The sequence below is a fragment of the Ranitomeya imitator genome, chromosome 3, assembly GCF_032444005.1.
Source record: "Ranitomeya imitator isolate aRanImi1 chromosome 3, aRanImi1.pri, whole genome shotgun sequence".
Taxonomy (NCBI): Eukaryota; Metazoa; Chordata; class Amphibia; order Anura; family Dendrobatidae; genus Ranitomeya; species Ranitomeya imitator.
Genome location: NC_091284.1, coordinates 769,768,749 through 769,787,155, shown reverse-complemented (window position 1 = coordinate 769,787,155; position 18,407 = coordinate 769,768,749). Strand labels below are relative to the sequence as shown.

General features: G+C 44.8%; 1 protein-coding gene across 2 annotated transcripts in view; it reads left to right on the top strand.

Annotated features, from left to right (window-relative positions):
- Positions 1-833: 833 nt before the first annotated feature.
- The window catches only part of NUP58 (nucleoporin 58), a 98,228-nt gene continuing 80,654 nt past the window's right edge, over positions 834-18,407 (top strand). Inside the window, exon 1 of one of the 2 annotated variants that reach the window (XM_069759058.1) lies at positions 834-1,049. In XM_069759058.1, the coding sequence (XP_069615159.1) occupies positions 943-1,049 (107 nt within the window). In that variant the 5' untranslated portion in view covers positions 834-942. The remainder of the gene's footprint in view (positions 1,050-18,407) is intronic. The other variant, XM_069759059.1, reaches the window with a different exon arrangement.

The following is an 18,407-nucleotide window of genomic DNA, read 5'->3' as shown; positions in this document are numbered from 1 at the left end:
ATTAGCCCTCGCCCATCGGACCGGGGTGATTGACAGCTGAAAACGGTGGGGAATCAAGGGATAATAAAGGCACTATTGTAAAGCACAGCTCAGGCCCTATTGAATGCTATTTTTAGCTCATATTGAAAAAACAGGGTGACAGGTTCCCTTTAATGGCGGCTACTGGTCTGCTGCCAATGCAAATCATCAACGGCAAATCACTAAACGATGATCAGCAGAAATGGTCACAATTGGTGATTTCATTTAATTTTTATACCAATCATTGCCTCAATGTAGGGGCGTACAGTCCATTGGTGCCACCTGTGCAGCTGCAGAAGGGCCCAAGAGGCTTGGGGGCCACAATCACCTCCAACACATGGCGAACTGCGCATTATGAGGAGCTATTGGAAAGGGACACTATATCGTTCCCGCACAGGGGCCTCCTGTCTGTGGCCAACAGTGACTTCGCCTTTACAGGTTTTCTTTAGGAAAAAAAAAGGCAAAAAAATTCTGTGGCGTTTTTCTGTATACAAGAGCGATTAAAAAAATGCATTAAATTCATGTTTTTTTTATTTGCGACTATCAAAAACATTCCCTTTGGGAATAAATGTGCATCATTCATGTAGAAAAGAACAGCTCCGTTTTGGGAATTTTCCCACAAAAGACATTAGTGACCGAGGAGCTGAGAGAAGCTGCAGGAATAAGCTGGGCATCATCATCATCCCGCCGCCCGCAGGCTGCGACTGCGCAGTGTGTACTGTGGGTGACGTCATCACTCCGCGCACATCACACCCGGAAGCCAAGCTGTCGCTCGGCTAATGACGTCAGAGTCCGGGCAAAGAACCCCAGCGCTGTGCCGTGACGTCATCTCCTGGCGCCTATCTGCAAGGCTCCGAAGCCGTTCTTTTTCTCTGTGTTTCCGGTGTGACTTGTGCGCAGGGAGAAGACGTCCACAATACAGAAATGTCTGGCGGGTTCAGTTTTGGGGCGGCGGGCTCCGCTACCACCACGTTAAATCCGGCAACTGCGGCGGCAGCGCCATTTTCCTTTGGAGGAACGCCAGCTGCGAGGTGAGGGCAGCCTCATGACAGGAGCATGTCTTCCCTGCTGCTGAGCACGTCTTCCCTGCTGCTGCCTGCGCTTTAAACTAATGGCGTGTACTTATGTTCGCATGGTTTCCTTTCCCTGTAGTTCCCTCCCTGTTACCATGGAGACCAGCTCTTCATCTCTATGGATAGTTGCATCCTTACCGTGATGTAGGTCTGTGTCTCCCATAGCAACGTCCAGTGTTACTCATAATTCCTGGTACATGCCCCGTATAGCCGGACCCCACAGTGGGTGCGGGGTCCTCACCACCGTACATGTATCACCCAGGCTGTGGGTGCGGGGTCCTCACCACCGTACATGTATCACCCAGGCTGTGGGTGCGGGGTCCTCACCACCGTACATGTATCACCCAGGCTGTGGGTGCGGGGTCCTCACCACCGTACATGTATCACCCAGGCTGTGGGTGCGGGGTCCTCACCACCGTACATGTATCACCCAGGCTGTGGGTGCGGGGTCCTCGCCACCGTACATGTATCACCCAGGCTGTGGGTGCGGGGTCCTCGCCACCGTACATGTATCACCCAGGCTGTGGGTGCGGGGTCCTCACCACCGTACATGTATCACCCAGGCTGTGGGTGCGGAGTCCTCGCCACCGTACATGTATCACCCAGGCTGTGGGTGCGGAGTCCTCGCCACCGTACATGTATCACCCAGGCTGTGGGTGCGGAGTCCTCACCACCGTACATGTATCACCCAGGCTGTGGGTGCGGAGTCCTCGCCACCGTACATGTATCACCCAGGCTGTGGGTGCGGGGTCCTCGCCACCGTACATGTATCACCCAGGCTGTGGGTGCGGAGTCCTCGCCACCGTACATGTATCACCCAGGCTGTGGGTGCGGGGTCCTCGCCACCGTACATGTATATCACCCAGGCTGTGGGTGCGGGGTCCTCACCACCGTACATGTATATCACCCAGGCTGTGGGTGCGGGGTCCTCACCACCGTACATGTACAGTGGGGCAAAAAAGTATTTAGTCAGTCAGCAATAGTGCAAGTTCCACCACTTAAAAAGATGAGAGGCGTCTGTAATTTACATCATAGGTAGACCTCAACTATGGGAGACAAACTGAGAAAAAAAAATCCAGAAAATCACATTGTCTGTTTTTTAAATATTTTATTTGCATATTATGGTGGAAAATAAGTATTTGGTCAGAAACAAACAATCAAGATTTCTGGCTCTCACAGACCTGTAACTTCTTCTTTAAGAGTCTCCTCTTTCCTCCACTCATTACCTGTAGTAATGCACCTGTTTAAACTTGTTATCAGTATAAAAAGACACCTGTGCACACCCTCAAACAGTCTGACTCCAAACTCCACTATGGTGAAGACCAAAGAGCTGTCAAAGGACACCAGAAACAAAATTGTAGCCCTGCACCAGGCTGGGAAGACTGAATCTGCAATAGCCAACCAGCTTGGAGTGAAGAAATCAACAGTGGGAGCAATAATTAGAAAATGGAAGACATACAAGACCACTGATAATCTCCCTCGATCTGGGGCTCCACGCAAAATCCCACCCCGTGGGGTCAGAATGATCACAAGAACGGTGAGCAAAAATCCCAGAACCACGCGGGGGGACCTAGTGAATGAACTGCAGAGAGCTGGGACCAATGTAACAAGGCCTACCATAAGTAACACACTACGCCACCATTGATTCAGATCCTGCAGTGCCAGACGTGTCCCACTGCTTAAGCCAGTACATGTCCGGGCCCGTCTGAAGTTTGCTAGAGAGCATTTGGATGATCCAGAGGAGTTTTGGGAGAATGTCCTATGGTCTGATGAAACCAAACTGGAACTGTTTGGTAGAAACACAACTTGTCGTGTTTGGAGGAAAAAGAATACTGAGTTGCATCCATCAAACACCATACCTACTGTAAAGCATGGTGGTGGAAACATGCTTTGGGGCTGTTTCTCTGCAAAGGGGCCAGGACGACTGATCCGGGTACATGAAAGAATGAATGGGGCCATGTATCGTGAGATTTTGAGTGCAAACCTCCTTCCATCAGCAAGGGCATTGAAGATGAAACGTGGCTGGGTCTTTCAACATGACAATGATCCAAAGCACACCGCCAGGGCAACGAAGGAGTGGCTTCGTAAGAAGCATTTCAAGGTCCTGGAGTGGCCTAGCCAGTCTCCAGATCTCAACCCTATAGAAAACCTTTGGAGGGAATTGAAAGTCCATGTTGCCAAGCGAAAAGCCAAAAACATCACTGCTCTAGAGGAGATCTGCATGGACGAATGGGCCAACATACCAACAACAGTGTGTGGCAACCTTGTGAAGACTTACAGAAAACATTTGACCTCTGTCATTGCCAACAAAGGATATATTACAAAGTATTGAGATGAAATTTTGTTTCTGACCAAATACTTATTTTCCACCATAATATGCAAATAAAATGTTAAAAAAACAGACAATGTGATTTTCTGGATTTTTTTTTCTCAGTTTGTCTCCCATAGTTGAGGTCTACCTATGATGTAAATTACAGACGCCTCTCATCTTTTTAAGTGGTGGAACTTGCACTATTGCTGACTGACTAAATACTTTTTTGCCCCACTGTATATCACCCAGGCTGTGGGTGCGGGGTCCTCACCACCGTACATGTATCACCCAGGCTGTGGGTGCGGGGTCCTCACCACCATACATGTATGGCTGGGGTCACACTTGTGAGTTCAATGTGAGAAACTCGCGCATCGATACCCGGCACTGGGGACCGGACCGCGCGGCTTCATGTATTTCTATGCACCTGAACGCTCCGTTCCCAAGTGCCAGCGGCAGTGCTGGGTATTAATGTGACCCCGGCCTATCACCCAGTCTGGGTTTTACACCTATAATTTTTAACAATGTTGCCTACTTTTTCTTAAGAACGGATTGTCCAGTTGTGGACCCCATCGTATTGCTGTAGATAAAATGAATAAAATCCGTATTACTCGCCCTCCACAAGTCCAGCGCTGCTGCTGTTGCCCCAGAGTTGTGTTGCAGTGGTGATGTGATGACGTTGGTACAGACATTCATTTTCTAGTACGAGTTCTCTCTTCACAGACAGAACTTGTTCTTATTCTAATATGGAGCTGATCACATGGTTTTTTTTTTTTAGGGGCCGATTGGTCCGCACAAAATCATGGAGGCATGTCTGATCTTGTTCCGATTCTCTGATCAAAGTCGTAAATGCGATTCTATTGGTCCACAAAAAAATCAGACTGCACTTGGATGCCTTGCCTGCGTTGTCCATTTTTCATGAATTGTTCGATATGAGAAGGTTTAGAAACTGAGGAAACCCTGATTGTAAAAAAAAAAAAAAAAAAAAAGCCAAATTTTGACACTGAGAACCTTTTTTTTTTTTTTTGCTAATATTAAAGGGAACCTAAAAGAAGTAATATAATAAATACACCGGTGCTCCAAATGATAGTGGGTGTAGGAGTGGGGGAAGCTGCTGGTGCCTAGACGGCTACTGCGCCAAGCCTGTCATATATATGCAAAAGAATAAAACTAGAAATTAGGCCACCGCGCTACCTTTCTCCTAAATGATAAATATAGTGAACTAAAAAGTACCCACAAAAGGATTAAAATAAAGCACTTACTTAGTGTTGACTGCGGAGACTTGGTGGAGCGCTGAGGAGGTGAAGACAGCCGCTCCTCCGTGAGTCCGAGGTGAGGAGGTCCGGACGGCGGCGTGAAGCGACAGGCTCGAGGGGAGCGTCCTCCCTATTGGCGCCTGGCTGCCACGCGCACGCTGGGAATCTAGACAAGCAGCGTCCTGGCCAGGGGCGCCGCTACACTGCGACGGGGAATAGGGGGGCGTGGTCTGGGTGACGTCACCCGGAGCTACAAAAAAATTGAGCAGAAGACGGGTGCCGAACAGGGCCTCTATTGCCTACGCGTTTCGAAGGTCACCGGACCTTCTTCGTCAGGGCTAGAGGTCCCTGGCTGTCTGCTGCTCTATATAGGATATAAAGGCGCCGCCCACTATTCAAAAGAAAAACTAAATGCATATGTGTGCGTGAGAGTGTCGCTAGGCGACAGGGAGAGGCTGTAAACTTATAAGCCCATGCACCTAATGGAATACCTTAGAATAATAGGTGGTCTGTGCTACTATGTACTAATCTTAAAAATTTTTTTATTTAATAAATACATTAACCCCTTTACCCCCAAGGGTGGTTTGCACGTTAATGACCGGGCCAATTTTTACAATTCTGACCACTGTCCCTTTATGAGGTTATAACTCTGGAACGCTTCAATGGATCCTGGTGATTCTGACATTGTTTTCTCGTGACATATTGTACTTCATGACAATGGTAAAAATTCTTTGATAGTACCTGCGTTTATTTGTGAAAAAAACGGAAATTTGGCGAAAATTATGAAAATTTCGCAATTTTCCAACTTTGAATTTTTATGCAATTAAATCACAGAGATATGTCACACAAAATACTTAATAAGTAACATTTCCCACATGTCTACTTTACATCAACACAATTTTGGAACCAAAATTTTTTTTTGTTAGGGAGTTATAAGGGTTAAAAGTTGACCAGCAATTTCTCATTTCTACACCATTTTATTTTAGGGACCACATCTCATTTGAAGTCATTTTGAGGGGTCTATATGATAGAAAATACCCAAGTGTGACACCATTCTAAAAACTACACCCCTCAAGGTGCTCAAAACCATATTCAAGAAGTTTATTATCCCTTCTGGTGCTTCACAGGAATTTTTTGAATGTTTAAATAAAAATGAACATTTAACTTTTTTTCACAAAAAATTTAATTCAGCTCCAATTTGTTTGATTTTACCAAGGGTAACAGGAGAAAATGGACCCCAAACATTGTTGTACAATTTGTCCTGAGTATGCCAATACCCCACATGTGGGGGTAAACCACTGTTTGGGCGGATGGGAGAGCTCGGAAGGGAAGGAGCGCCGTTTGACTTTTCAAAGCAAAATTGACAGGAATTGAGATGGGACGCCATGTTGCGTTTGAAGAGCCACTGATGTGCCTAAACATTGAAACCCCCCACAAATGACACCATTTTGGAAAGTAGACCCCCTAAGGAACTTATCTAGAGGTGTGGTGAGCACTTTGACCCACCAAGTGCTTCACAGAAGTTTATAATGCAGAGCTGTAAAAATAAAACAAAATTTTTTTCCCACAAAAATTATTTTTGTAGCCCCCAGTTTTGTATTTTCCTGAGGGTAACAGGAGAAATTGGACCCCAAAATTTGTTGCCCAATTTGTCCTGAGTGCGATGATACACCATATGTGGGGGGGAACCACTGTTTGGGCACATGGGAGGGCTTAGAAGGGAAGGAGTGCCATTTGAATGCAGACTTAGATGGAATGGTCTGCAGGTGTCACATTGCGTTTGCAGAGCCCCTAATGTACCTAAACAGTAGAAACCCCCCACAAGTGACACCATTTTGGAAAGTAGACCCCCTTAGGAACTTAGCTAGATGTGTGCTGAGCGCTTTGACCCACCAAGGGCTTCACAGAAGTTTATAATGGAGAGCCGTAAAAATAAAACAAAAATTTTTTCCCACAAAAATTATTTTTTAGCCCCCAGTTTTGTATTTTCCCGAGGGTAACAGAAGAAATTCGACCCCACAATTTGTTGTCCAATTTGTCCTGAGTGCGCTGATACCCCATATGTGGGGGGGAACCACTGTTTGGGCGCATGGGAGGGCTCGGAAGGGAAGGAGCTCCATTTGGAATGAGGACTTAGATGGAATGGTCTGCAGGTGTCACATTGCATTTGCAGAGCCCCTAATGTACCTAAACAGTAGAAACCTCCCACAAGTGACACCATTTTGGAAACTAGACCCTCTAAGGAACTCATCTAGATGTGTTGTGATAGCTTTGAACCCCCAAGTGTTTCACTACAGTTTGTAACGCAGAGCCGTGAAAATTAAAAAAAAAAAACTTTCCCCCCAAAATTATTTTTTAGCCCCCAGTTTTGTATTTTCCCGAGGGTAAGAGGAGAAATTCGACCCCAAAAGTTGTTGTCCAATTTGTCCTGAGTACGCTGATACCCCGTATGTTGGGGTAAACCCCTGTTTGGGCACACGGGAGAGCTCGGAAGGGAAGAAGCACTGTTTTACTTTTTCAACGCAGAATTGGCTGGAATTGAGATCGGACGCCATATCGCGTTTGGAGAGCCCCTGATGTGCCTAAACAGTGGAAACCCCCCAATTATAACTGAAACCCTAATCCAAACACACCCCTAACCCTAATCCCAACAGTAACCCTAACCACACCTCTAACCCAGACACACCCCTTACCCTAATCCCAAACCTATTCCCAACTGTAAATGTAATCTAAACCCTAACTGTAACTTTAGCCCCAACCCAAACTGTAGCCCTAGCCCTAATCCTAACCCTAATCCTAACCCTAGCCCTAACCCTAGCCCTAGCCCTAATGGGAAAATGGAAATAAATACATTTTTTTTAATTTTTCCCTAACTAAGGGGGTGATGAAGGGGGGTTTGATTTACTTTTATAGCGGGTTTTTTAGCGGATTTTTATGATTGGCAGCCGTCACACACTGAAAGACGCTTTTTATTGCAAAAAATATTTTTTGCGTTGCCACTTTTTGAGAGCTATAATTTTTCCATATTTTGGTCCACAGAGTCATGTGAGGTCTTGTTTTTTGCGGGACGTGTTGACATTTTTATTGGTAACATTTTCGGGCGCGTGACATTTTTTGATCGCTTTTTATTCCGATTTTTGTGAGGCAGAATGACCAAAAACCAGCTATTCATGAATTTCTTTTGGGGGAGGCGTTTATACCGTTCCGCGTTTGGTAAAATTGATAAAGCAGTTTTATTCTTCGGGTCAGTACGATTACAGCGACACCTCATTTATATCATTTTTTTATGTTTTGGCGCTTTTATACGATAACTATTTTATAGAAAAAATAATTATTTTTGCATCGCTTTATTCTCAGGACTATAACTTTTTTATTTTTTTGCTGATGATGCTGTATGGTGGCTCGTTTTTTGCGGGACAAGATGACGTTTTCAGCGGTACCATGGTTAGTTATATCTGTCTTTTTGATCGCGTGTTATTCCACTTTTTGTTCGGCGGTATGATAATAAAGCGTTGTTTTTTGCCTCGTTTTTTTTTTCTTACGGTGTTTACTGAAGGGGTTAACTAGTGGGCCAGTTTTATAGGTCGGGCCGTTACGGACGCGGCGATACTAAATATGTGTACTTTTATTGTTTTGTTTTTTTTTATTTAGATAAAGAAATGTATTTATGGGAATAATATATTATTATTTTTTTTTTTCATTATTTTGGAATATTTTTTTTTATTTTTTTTTACACGTTTGAAAATTTTTTTTTTTACTTTTTTACTTTGTCCCAGGGGGGGGACATCACAGATCAGTGATCTGACAGTTTGCACAGCACTCTGTCAGATCACTGATCTGACATGCAGCGCTGCAGCCTTCACAGTGCCTGCTCTGAGCAGGCTCTGTGAAGCCACCTCCCTCCCTGCAGGACCCGGATCCGCGGCCATCTTGGATCCGGGGCTCGAGCAGGGAGGGAGGGAGGTAAGACCCTCGCAGCAACGCGATCACATCGCGTTGCTGCGGGGGGCTCAGGGAAGCCCGCAGGGAGCCCCCTCCCTGCGCGATGCTTCCCTGCACCGCCGGCACATCGCGATCATCTTTGATCGCGGTGTGCCAGGGGTTAATGTGCCGGGGGCGGTCCGTGACCGCTCCTGGCACATAGTGCCGGATGTCAGCTGCGATAAACAGCTGACACCCGGCCGCGATCGGCGGCGCTCCCCCCGTGAGCGCCGCCGATCGCGCTGGACGTACTATCCCGTCCATGGTCATAGGGGCCCACCCCACATGGACGGGATAGTACGTCCGATGTCAGAAAGGGGTTAAAAAATACATTTGAAAGAGGCAATTGCTATAAAAATATATAAAAGAAGGGGTGGGGGAATTTTTATATAATTTATTAAAAAGGGGAGAGGAGAAAAAGAGAATGCTAATAAAATGTCATACATAAATAAATAACTATTTAAAAGCATAAAGCTCCAATTCATGATTCAGACCCTTAGGGGCCAGGCTATCCAGCATAAAAATCCACCTTGATTCGGTGCGTGACATTAATTTTATGTAGTCACCTCCCCTCCAGTTTTTTTTAACTACTTGGATGCCGCAGAATATTAATCCCTTAGTGGACCTACCGTGGTACTCCCTGAAATGCCTGGAAAGGGGGTGGCCAATAAAGCCTTTTTCTATATTATTGAAGTGTTCTTTCAAACGGTCCCTCAGTTTACGTTTAGTGCGACCCACGTAAATTTTACCGCAGGGGCATTTGATTAAGTAGATGACTCCTGACGACCAACATGAAATTTGGTCTTTAATAGTAAATTCCTGAGTGGCGTTAGAGTTAAAAAATTTAAGCTGTTTTATTTTTTTAAAATTTGTGCGCACACAACAGGAACAAGTGCCGCAAGGTACAAAGCCTGGATTCTTTGAGGGTATACTCTTGGCAGGGCCCTTGTTGGTAGTTGGAGCTATAATGTTACCTATTGTTTGTGATTTTCTAAAAACAAACTTGGGGCGTTTTGGTAGCAGTTCCCCTATCACTTTGTCCGACTGGAGGATTGACCAGTGTTTATAAATAATTTTGGTAAACTGTTTGTATCCATGATGGAATTACGTAATAATAGGTAACTGATAAATTTGTTTAGGGATATCAGTTGGGATAGATTTATCCCTCGTTGTTCTCTGTACTAGGGTATCCCTCGATGTTTCATAGACCTCCTGATTAGCCACATCCAGCAGGTCTTTGGGGTATCCTTTTTCCAGAAATTTCTTGGTAAGTTGTTCTGCTTCTATCATATAATCTTGTTTTTTAGTGCAATTACGTCTTACCCGGGTAAATTGACTTTTGGGGATATTAGTCAACCAAATAGGTAGATGACAGCTGTTAGGCTATATTCACACTTTGCGGATTTTGCTGCGGATCCGCAGCGGATTTGACCGCTGCGGATCCGCAGCAGTTTCCCATGAGTTTACATTTCAATGTAAACCTATGGGAAACAAAAAACGCTGTGCACATGCTGCAGAAAAATCCGCGCGGAAACGCTGCGGATTACATTCCGCAGCATGTCACTTCTTTTCTGCGGATTTTCAGCTGCTCCAATAGAAAACTGCAGTTGAAAATCCGCAGAAGAAAACGCAGTAAAAACCGCGATAAATCCGCAGTAAAAACCGCGATGGGTTTTCACTGCGGATTTTGCAATTCCGCTGCGGAAAAATCCGCAGTGGAATCTGCAAAGTGTGCACATAGCCTTAATGTCCAATAAATCCATTGGAGTCTACTGGTTTATGGTGGCATTTAGTTAGTATCCGGTTATTTTCAATAAAGATGTTTAGGTCTAAAAAATTGATTTCGGATTTGCTGGTAGTGGCCGTAAATTCCAACCCAAAGTCATTAGAGTTGAGGTTGGCAATAAATACATCTAATTCTCTTTGGGGGCCGTTCCAGATGAATAGTATATCATCGATAAAACGCCTCCACATGATCAAACCAGTATTGGGGCTTTTTGTGAGCGAAATATGTAGCTCCTCCCACTTGGCTAAAGAGAATTAGATGTATTTATTGCCAACCTCAATTCTAATGACTTGGCTTTGATAAAACTTTATTGATAAAGTCATGTCCAGATTACATGTATTTTCTCTGCAGAAAAAAACAAAAAATACATAAGCAGTTTATATTTGTAGACTTTCCATATCTTGTTAAAAGTCTTTAACTAAATCGACAAACACATTTACCTCTAGAGGAATTGACCTGCTGCTGGGTCACTTCCGTCTTTCTGTCTGTCCTTCTGTCACGGATATTCATTGGTCGCGGCCTCTGTCTGTCATGGAATCCAAGTCGCTGATTGGTCGTGGCAAAACGCCCACGACCATTGCCACGACCAATCAGCGACGGCCGCAGTCCGGCGGCAACATGGCCGCTCCTTCTTCCCCGCTCACACAGGGTTAATGGCAGCGCTAATGGACCGCGGTGTAACGCACTCTGGTTACGCAGCTATTAACCCTGTGTGACCAACTTTTTACTATTGATGCTGCGTATGCTAGTTCTAATGTTACAAATAATAATAATAAAAAAAGTTATTCTCACCCTCCGACGTCACGTCCTCTCCTCAGCAGTGCAAGCAGCAGGTTCCGGTGCTAAGGATGCTATGCGAGAAGGACCTGCCATGACGTCACTGTCATACTATGTGGCTGGGCAATATACTATGTGGCTGGGCAATATACTATGTGGCTGGGCAATATACTATGTGGCTGGGCAATATACTATGTGGCTGGGCAATATACTATGTGGCTGGGCAATATACTATGTGGCTGGGCAATATACCGTATTTTTCGGACTATAAGACGCACCGGACCATAAGACGCACCCCAAATTTGGGGTGAAAATTGCAGAAAAAAAGATTTTTTATAAGATGGGGGTCCGTCTTATTGTCCGAATTTACAGTATCTTAACTGAGGGCTGGCGGTGGCAGAGCAGGGTCACAGGAGGCAAGGTGTCGGCAGAGGTGGGGTGATGCTGGGATGAGGAGGTGCTGGGATCAGCAGGTGCAGTGAGAGGTATGGCGTGAGAGGGGTCCCAGGCTTACCGTGCAGGCAATGCAGGCTTACCGTGGCGGCAGAGGTGCAGCGGCAGAGGAGGCGCAGTAAGCGGGGTCCCTTTCCCCGGTATGGTGATGCAGCAGCCCGGTAAGCAGCAGAGCCGGGTGAATCCTGTTGTCGGTGGGTGCGGCCATCTTCCTGAGGCCGCGCGTGTGCAGATGAAGCGCTCTGCTTCCCGGGGCTTCAGGAAAATGGCCGCGGGAGGCCGCACGTGCGCAGATGGAGATCGCGGCGGCCATTTTCCTGAAGCCCTGGGAAGCAGAGCGCTCCATCTGCGCACGCGCGGCCTCAGGAAAATGGCCGCCACCACCGATAACAACAGGATTCACCCGGCTCTGCTGCATACCGGGCTGCTGCATCACCTCACCGGAGAAAGGGACCCCGCTTACTGCGCCTCCTCTGCCGCCGCACCTCTGCCGCCACGGTAAGCCTGCATTGCGACTATTAGACGCACCCCCCATTTTCCCCCCTTTTTTGGTGGGGAAAAGTGCGTCTTGTAGTCTGAAAAATACGGTACTATGTGGCTGGGCAATATACTATGTGGCTGGGCAATATACTATGCGGCTGGGCAATATACTATGCGGCTGGGCAATATACTATGCGGCTGGGCAATATACTATGCGGCTGGGCAATATACTATGCGGCTGGGCAATATACTATGCGGCTGGGCAATATACTATGCGGCTGGGCAATATACTATGCGGCTGGGCAATATACTATGCGGCTGGGCAATATACTATGCGGCTGGGCAATATACTATGCGGCTGGGCAATATACTATGCGGCTGGGCAATATACTATGCGGCTGGGCAATATACTATGCGGCTGGGCAATATACTATGCGGCTGGGCAATATACTATGTGGCTCTGTTCTGTATACTACGTGGACATGCATATTCTAGAATACCCGATGCGTTAGAATCGGGCCACCATCTAGTGTATGTATGTGTATATATATATATATATATATATATATATATATGTATATATATATATATATATATATATATATATATATATATATATATATATATATATATATATACACATACACACATACACACACCGAATAAAAAAAAAAATCCCACCGTAGCTTTTTGGGTCATGGTTTTTGTAGTTTAATTATGTGTTAAAAACAACTTTATTCTGCATATCTGTATAATTGCAGCGCTACAGTCTACATAGTTCAGTGTTGTTCTCGTGTTTATCTAATTTTAACTGAGACCTGTAATTTTTGTCTTCTCTTCCATCTGTAGAGCTGTTTGTGCCTGTTTGTTTCTGAGATGACCTGTAGTTTTTATTGATATAATTTTGGAGTGTATACAATTTAATCCTTTTTAATTATCATATGATTTTGAACCACATAGATGTGTGTGTATACATGCATGCATGCATGCATACATACAGTGGGGAAATAAGTATTTGATCCCTTGCTGATTTTGTAAGTTTACCCACTGACAAAGACATGAACAGTCTATAATTTTAACCCCTTAAACCCCCAAGGGTGGTTTGCATGTTAATAACCACGCCAATTTTTATAATTCTGACCACTGTCCCTTTATGAGGTTATAACTGTGGAACGCTTGCATTGATCCCAGTTATTTTGACATTTTCTTTTGACATATTGTACTTCATGTTAGTGGTAAAATTTTGTTTACTTTACTTGCGTTTATTTGTGAAAATTTCGCAATTTTCCAACTTTGAATTTTCATGCCCTTAAATCACAGAGAGATGTCGCACAAAATACTTAATAAGTAACATTTCCCACATGTCTACTTTACATCAGCACAATTTTGGAACCTAAATCTTTTTTTTGTTAGGGAGTTATAAGGGTTAAAAGTTGACCAGCAATTTCTCATTTTTACAATACCGTTTTTTAAAGGACTACATCACATTTGAAGTCACTTTGAGGGGTTTATATGATAGAAAATACCCAAGTGTGACACCATTCTAAAAACTGCACCCCTCAATGTGCTCGAAACCACATTCAAGAAGTTTATTAACCCTTCAGGTGTTTCACAGGAATTTTTGGAATGTTTAAAAAAAAAAATGAACATTTTAACTTTTTTCTCCCCCAAATTTACTTCAGATCCAATTTGTTTTATTTTCCCAAGGGTAACAGGAGAAATTGGACCCCAAAAGTTGTTTTACAGTTTGTCCTGAGTACGCTGATATCCCATATGTGGGGGTAAACTACTTTTTGGGCGCATGGCAGAGCTCGGAAGGCATAGAGTGCCGTTTGACTTTCCAATGCAAAATTGGCTGGAATTGAGATGGGACGCCATGTTGCGTTTGGAGAGCCACTAATGTGCCTAAACAGCAGAAACCCCCCACAAGTGACACCATTTTAGAAAGTAGACCCCTAAGGAACTTATCTAGATGTGTGGTGAGCACTTTGACCCACCAAGTGCTTCACAGAAGTTTATAATGTAGAGCCGTGAAAATAAAAAAACTTTTTTTTCAACAAAAATGATTTTTTTTTAGCCCCCAAGGGTAACAGGAGAAATTGGACCCCAAAAGTTGTTGTCCAATGTGTCCTGAGTACGCTGATACCCCATATGTTGGGGTAAATCCCTGTTTGGTCGTACGGGAGAGCTCGGAAGGGAAGGAGTACCGTTTTACTTATTCAACGCAGAATTGGCTGGAATTGAGATCTGACGCCATGTCGCATTTGGAGAGCCCCTGATGTGCCTAAACAGTGGAAACCCCCCAATTCTAACTCCAACCCTAATCCCAACCATAACCCTAACCCGAACACACCCCTAATCCCAACCATAACCCTAACGCTGACACACCCCTAACCCTAATCCCAACCGTAAATGTAATCCTAACCCTAACTTTAGCCCTAACCCTAATGGGAAAATGGAATTAAATACATTTTTTTATTTGATTTTTCCCTAGCTAAGGCGGTGATAAAGGGGTGTTTGATTTACTATTTATAGCGGGTTTTTATGATTGGCAGCTGTCACACACTAAAAGACGTTTTGTATTGAAAAAAATAGTTTTTGCGTTACCGCATTTTGAGAGCTATAATTTTTCCATATTTTGGTCCACAGAGTCAGGTGAGGTCTTGTTTTTTTGCGGGACGAGTTGACGTTTTTATTGGTACCATTTTTGGGCGCATGACATTTTTTGATCGCTTTTTATTCCGATTTTTGTTAGGCAGAATGAACAAAAAAAAGCAATTCATGAATTTCTTTTGGGGGGGCGCTTATACCGTTCCACGTGTGGCAAAATTGATAAAGCAGTTTTATTCTTAGTCAGTACGATTACAGCGATATCTCATTTATGCCATTTCTTTATGTATCGGCGCTTTTATACAATAAAAACTACCATATTTTCCGGTGTATAAGACGACTTTTTAACTCCTGAAAATCGTCTCAAAACTCCCCCCTCATCTTATACGCCGGGTACGGCGTGTGCAAGAAGCGGTCCTGGATGGTTCCCAGGGTCTGGAGGAGAGGAGACTCTCCTTCAGGCCCTGGGATCCATATTCATGTAAAAAAAAAAAGAAAGAATAAAAATAAAAAATATGGATATACTTACCTTCCAACGGTCCCCGTCTCTCAGCGGTGCAAGCGGCGGCCTCCGTTCCCAAGGATGCAGAGCGCCCAAATTTTGCACATGCACACTACTAACATTAGTAGTGTGGAATATGCAAAAAAAAATGGGGATATGAGATGATTTACTGTTATATATGTTTTTATGTTTTTTTTGAGAACATGGATCCATTGTATGGCCGTATGTCGGTTTTGCAAGCCTGCGAGAAAATCTCGCAGTACGGATGCCATGCGCAAAATACGCTGACACACCCTGCCTACGGAGGAGATACGGACCACTATTTTGGGGACTTTTCTGCATATTACGGACCATATTTTTATACGCTGAGTGTGACACCGGCCTTAAGGTACCTTCACACATAACGATATTGTTAACGATATCGTTGCTTTTTGTGACGTAGCAACGATATCGTTAATGAAATCGTTATGTGTGACAGCGACCAACGATCAGGATCCTGCTGTGCCATCGTTGGTCGCTGAATAAAGTCCAGAACTTTATTTCGTCGCTGGACTCCTGCTGACATCGCTGGATCGGCGTGTGTGACACCGATCCAGCGATGTCTTCACTGGTAACCAGGGTAAACATCGGGTAACTAAGCGCAGGGCCGCGCTTAGTAACCCGATGTTTGCCCTGGTTACCATCCTAAAAGTAAAAAAAAACAAACACTACATACTTACCTACAGCTGTCTGTCCTCCAGCGCTGTGCTCTGCACTCCTCCTGTACTGGCTGTGAGCGTCGGTCAGCCGGAAAGCAGAGCGGTGACGTCACCGCTCTGCTTTCCGGCCGCTGTGCTCACACAGCCAGTACAGGAGGAGTGCAGAGCACAGCGCTGGAGGACAGACAGCGGTAGGTAAGTATGTAGTGTTTGTTTTTTTTACTTTTAGGATGGTAACCAGGGTAAACATCGGGTTACTAAGCGCAGCCCTGCGCTTAGTTACCCGATGTTTACCCTGGTTACCGGCATTGTTGGTCGCTGGAGAGCGGTCTGTGTGACAGCTCTCCAGCGACCAAACAGCGACGCTGCAGCGATCCGGATCGTTGTCGGTATCGCTGCAGCGTCGCTTAATGTGAAGGGGCCTTTATACGTATAGTTTTGTAGCACATTCCAGCTTTGTGCAGGTCTATGATCTTATCCTTGACATCCTTATGAAGCTCTTTGGTCTTTCCCTGGCTGTGTAAAGAATGGAATGAGTTAGTACACCAGGGAGGTAATAGATTTTTTGTAAAGCGTTTATCTGTATCATGTGTGTTATAGACATATAGGTTTACAGCGCACACATACACAACACTATTAAATGTACAGTGGCATACACCCCTGGTCAAAATGACTTATTGTGTACAATTAGGCAAGTTTCATCTTTTACATTTTACAAAAAGGAAAATGGGGTAATGCAAACATTTGGGCACCTTGCATGCATGATTAGTGCCTAGTAGCACCACATTTTGCAAGTATCACAGCTTGTAGCCAGCCAAGAATCTTTTCATTCTTATTTGAGGGATTTTGATCCATTCTTCCTTGGAAAATTCTTCCAGTTCTGTGAGATTCCTGGGTTGTCTTGCATACACTGCCATTATGAGGTCTAGCCACAGATTTTCAATGTTGTTCAGATCAGGGGACTGTGAGGGCCATTGTAAATTCTTCAGCTTGCTCTTCTTGAGGTAGTCTGTTGTGGATTTTGACATGTGTTTAGGATCATTATCCATTTGTAGAAGTCATCCTCTTTTCAGCTTCAGCTTTTTTACAGATGGTGTTCAATTTCAACAAATTCTTGATGCAATCATAATTGAATCCATTCCTTACTCTACCAGTGAAATGTTCCCCGTGTCGTTGGCTGCAACACAACCCCAAAGCATGATTGATCAACCCCTATGCTTAATGGATGGTGAGAGATTCTTTTTCTGAAATCCTGTGACCTTTTTTCTCCACACATATCACTGATTTTTTTTGTGGCCAAGGAGTTCTATTTTATCCTCATCAGTCCACAGGACTTGTTTCCAAAATGCACCAGGCTTGAGGGCACAGAAGGTTTTCTTCTGATGACTCTTCTGTGAAGGCCATATTTGTGCAGGTGTCTGTGAACAGTAGAACAATGTACCACACCTCCAGAGTCTGCTAAATCTTCTGAATGTCTTTTGCAGTCATGCGGGGATTCAGATATGCCTTGAATGTGCTTTGTGACAATTGCCTCTCCTCTCTCTCCGGCCACTCTTTTGAGAAAGGTCTGATTAACTGAAATGTCACATTTACGGTATATGCACAATGTGGGGTTTTCTGGATGGTACTAAATAAAATTCAAGATATTCTTTGAATTTGAAGTGCCAGATTCCTTTCTACTTATATTATGGGGTTGGACCCTATCTGAACACCCACTGGTTTTTGGTGTGCCGTGCTTCTCTGAACTTTTTATTATGATGATAGTGAACAAGCCATAACCCTAAGGGTATGTGTCCACGTGCAGTAAACGCTGCGTGTTTGACGCTGCATAGGGACGCAGCGTCAAACACGCAGCGTCCAGATGTTACAGCATAGTGGAGGGGATTGAATGAAATCCCGTCTCCACTATGCGTGGTAACACGCACGCGGCGGCCCTGCGACTCCGGACATGCTGCGCGTCTTTTCAGATCGCAGCATGTCCGTATATCTTGCGGCGACGCTGCGTCGCCGCACGATATAGCACAGGGCGCTATGGTGGGGAGCGATGATGCCGGATGTGTGCTGTGAACACATCCGGCATCATCGCGTCCCAGAAAGGGGGCGGGGCTTACCACAGAGCGGCTAAGCCGCTCCGACGATACCGCTGGCCATCCTGAAAGTGGACACATACCCTTACAGGCTAATTATGGTCTGAAACCTTGGTCAAAGTTATCTGAGCACAAAAATCTCCAAGGGTGCCCAAACTTTTGAATCTGCCCATTTTCCGTCTTGTAATTTTTAAAATGTAAAAGATTATATGTAATATAATTTTGAAGTATCTTCCAGGTCTGTGACTGATCACCAGCCATGATGGGTCCTTTATCTGGTCAGAACGTGAAGTTCCCAGTGGCTTTTCCTCCTGCATTGTGCATATCCGATAGATCAGTGTTGGGCAGGAGAGGACTGTTCTCTCAGTGATCAGGAAG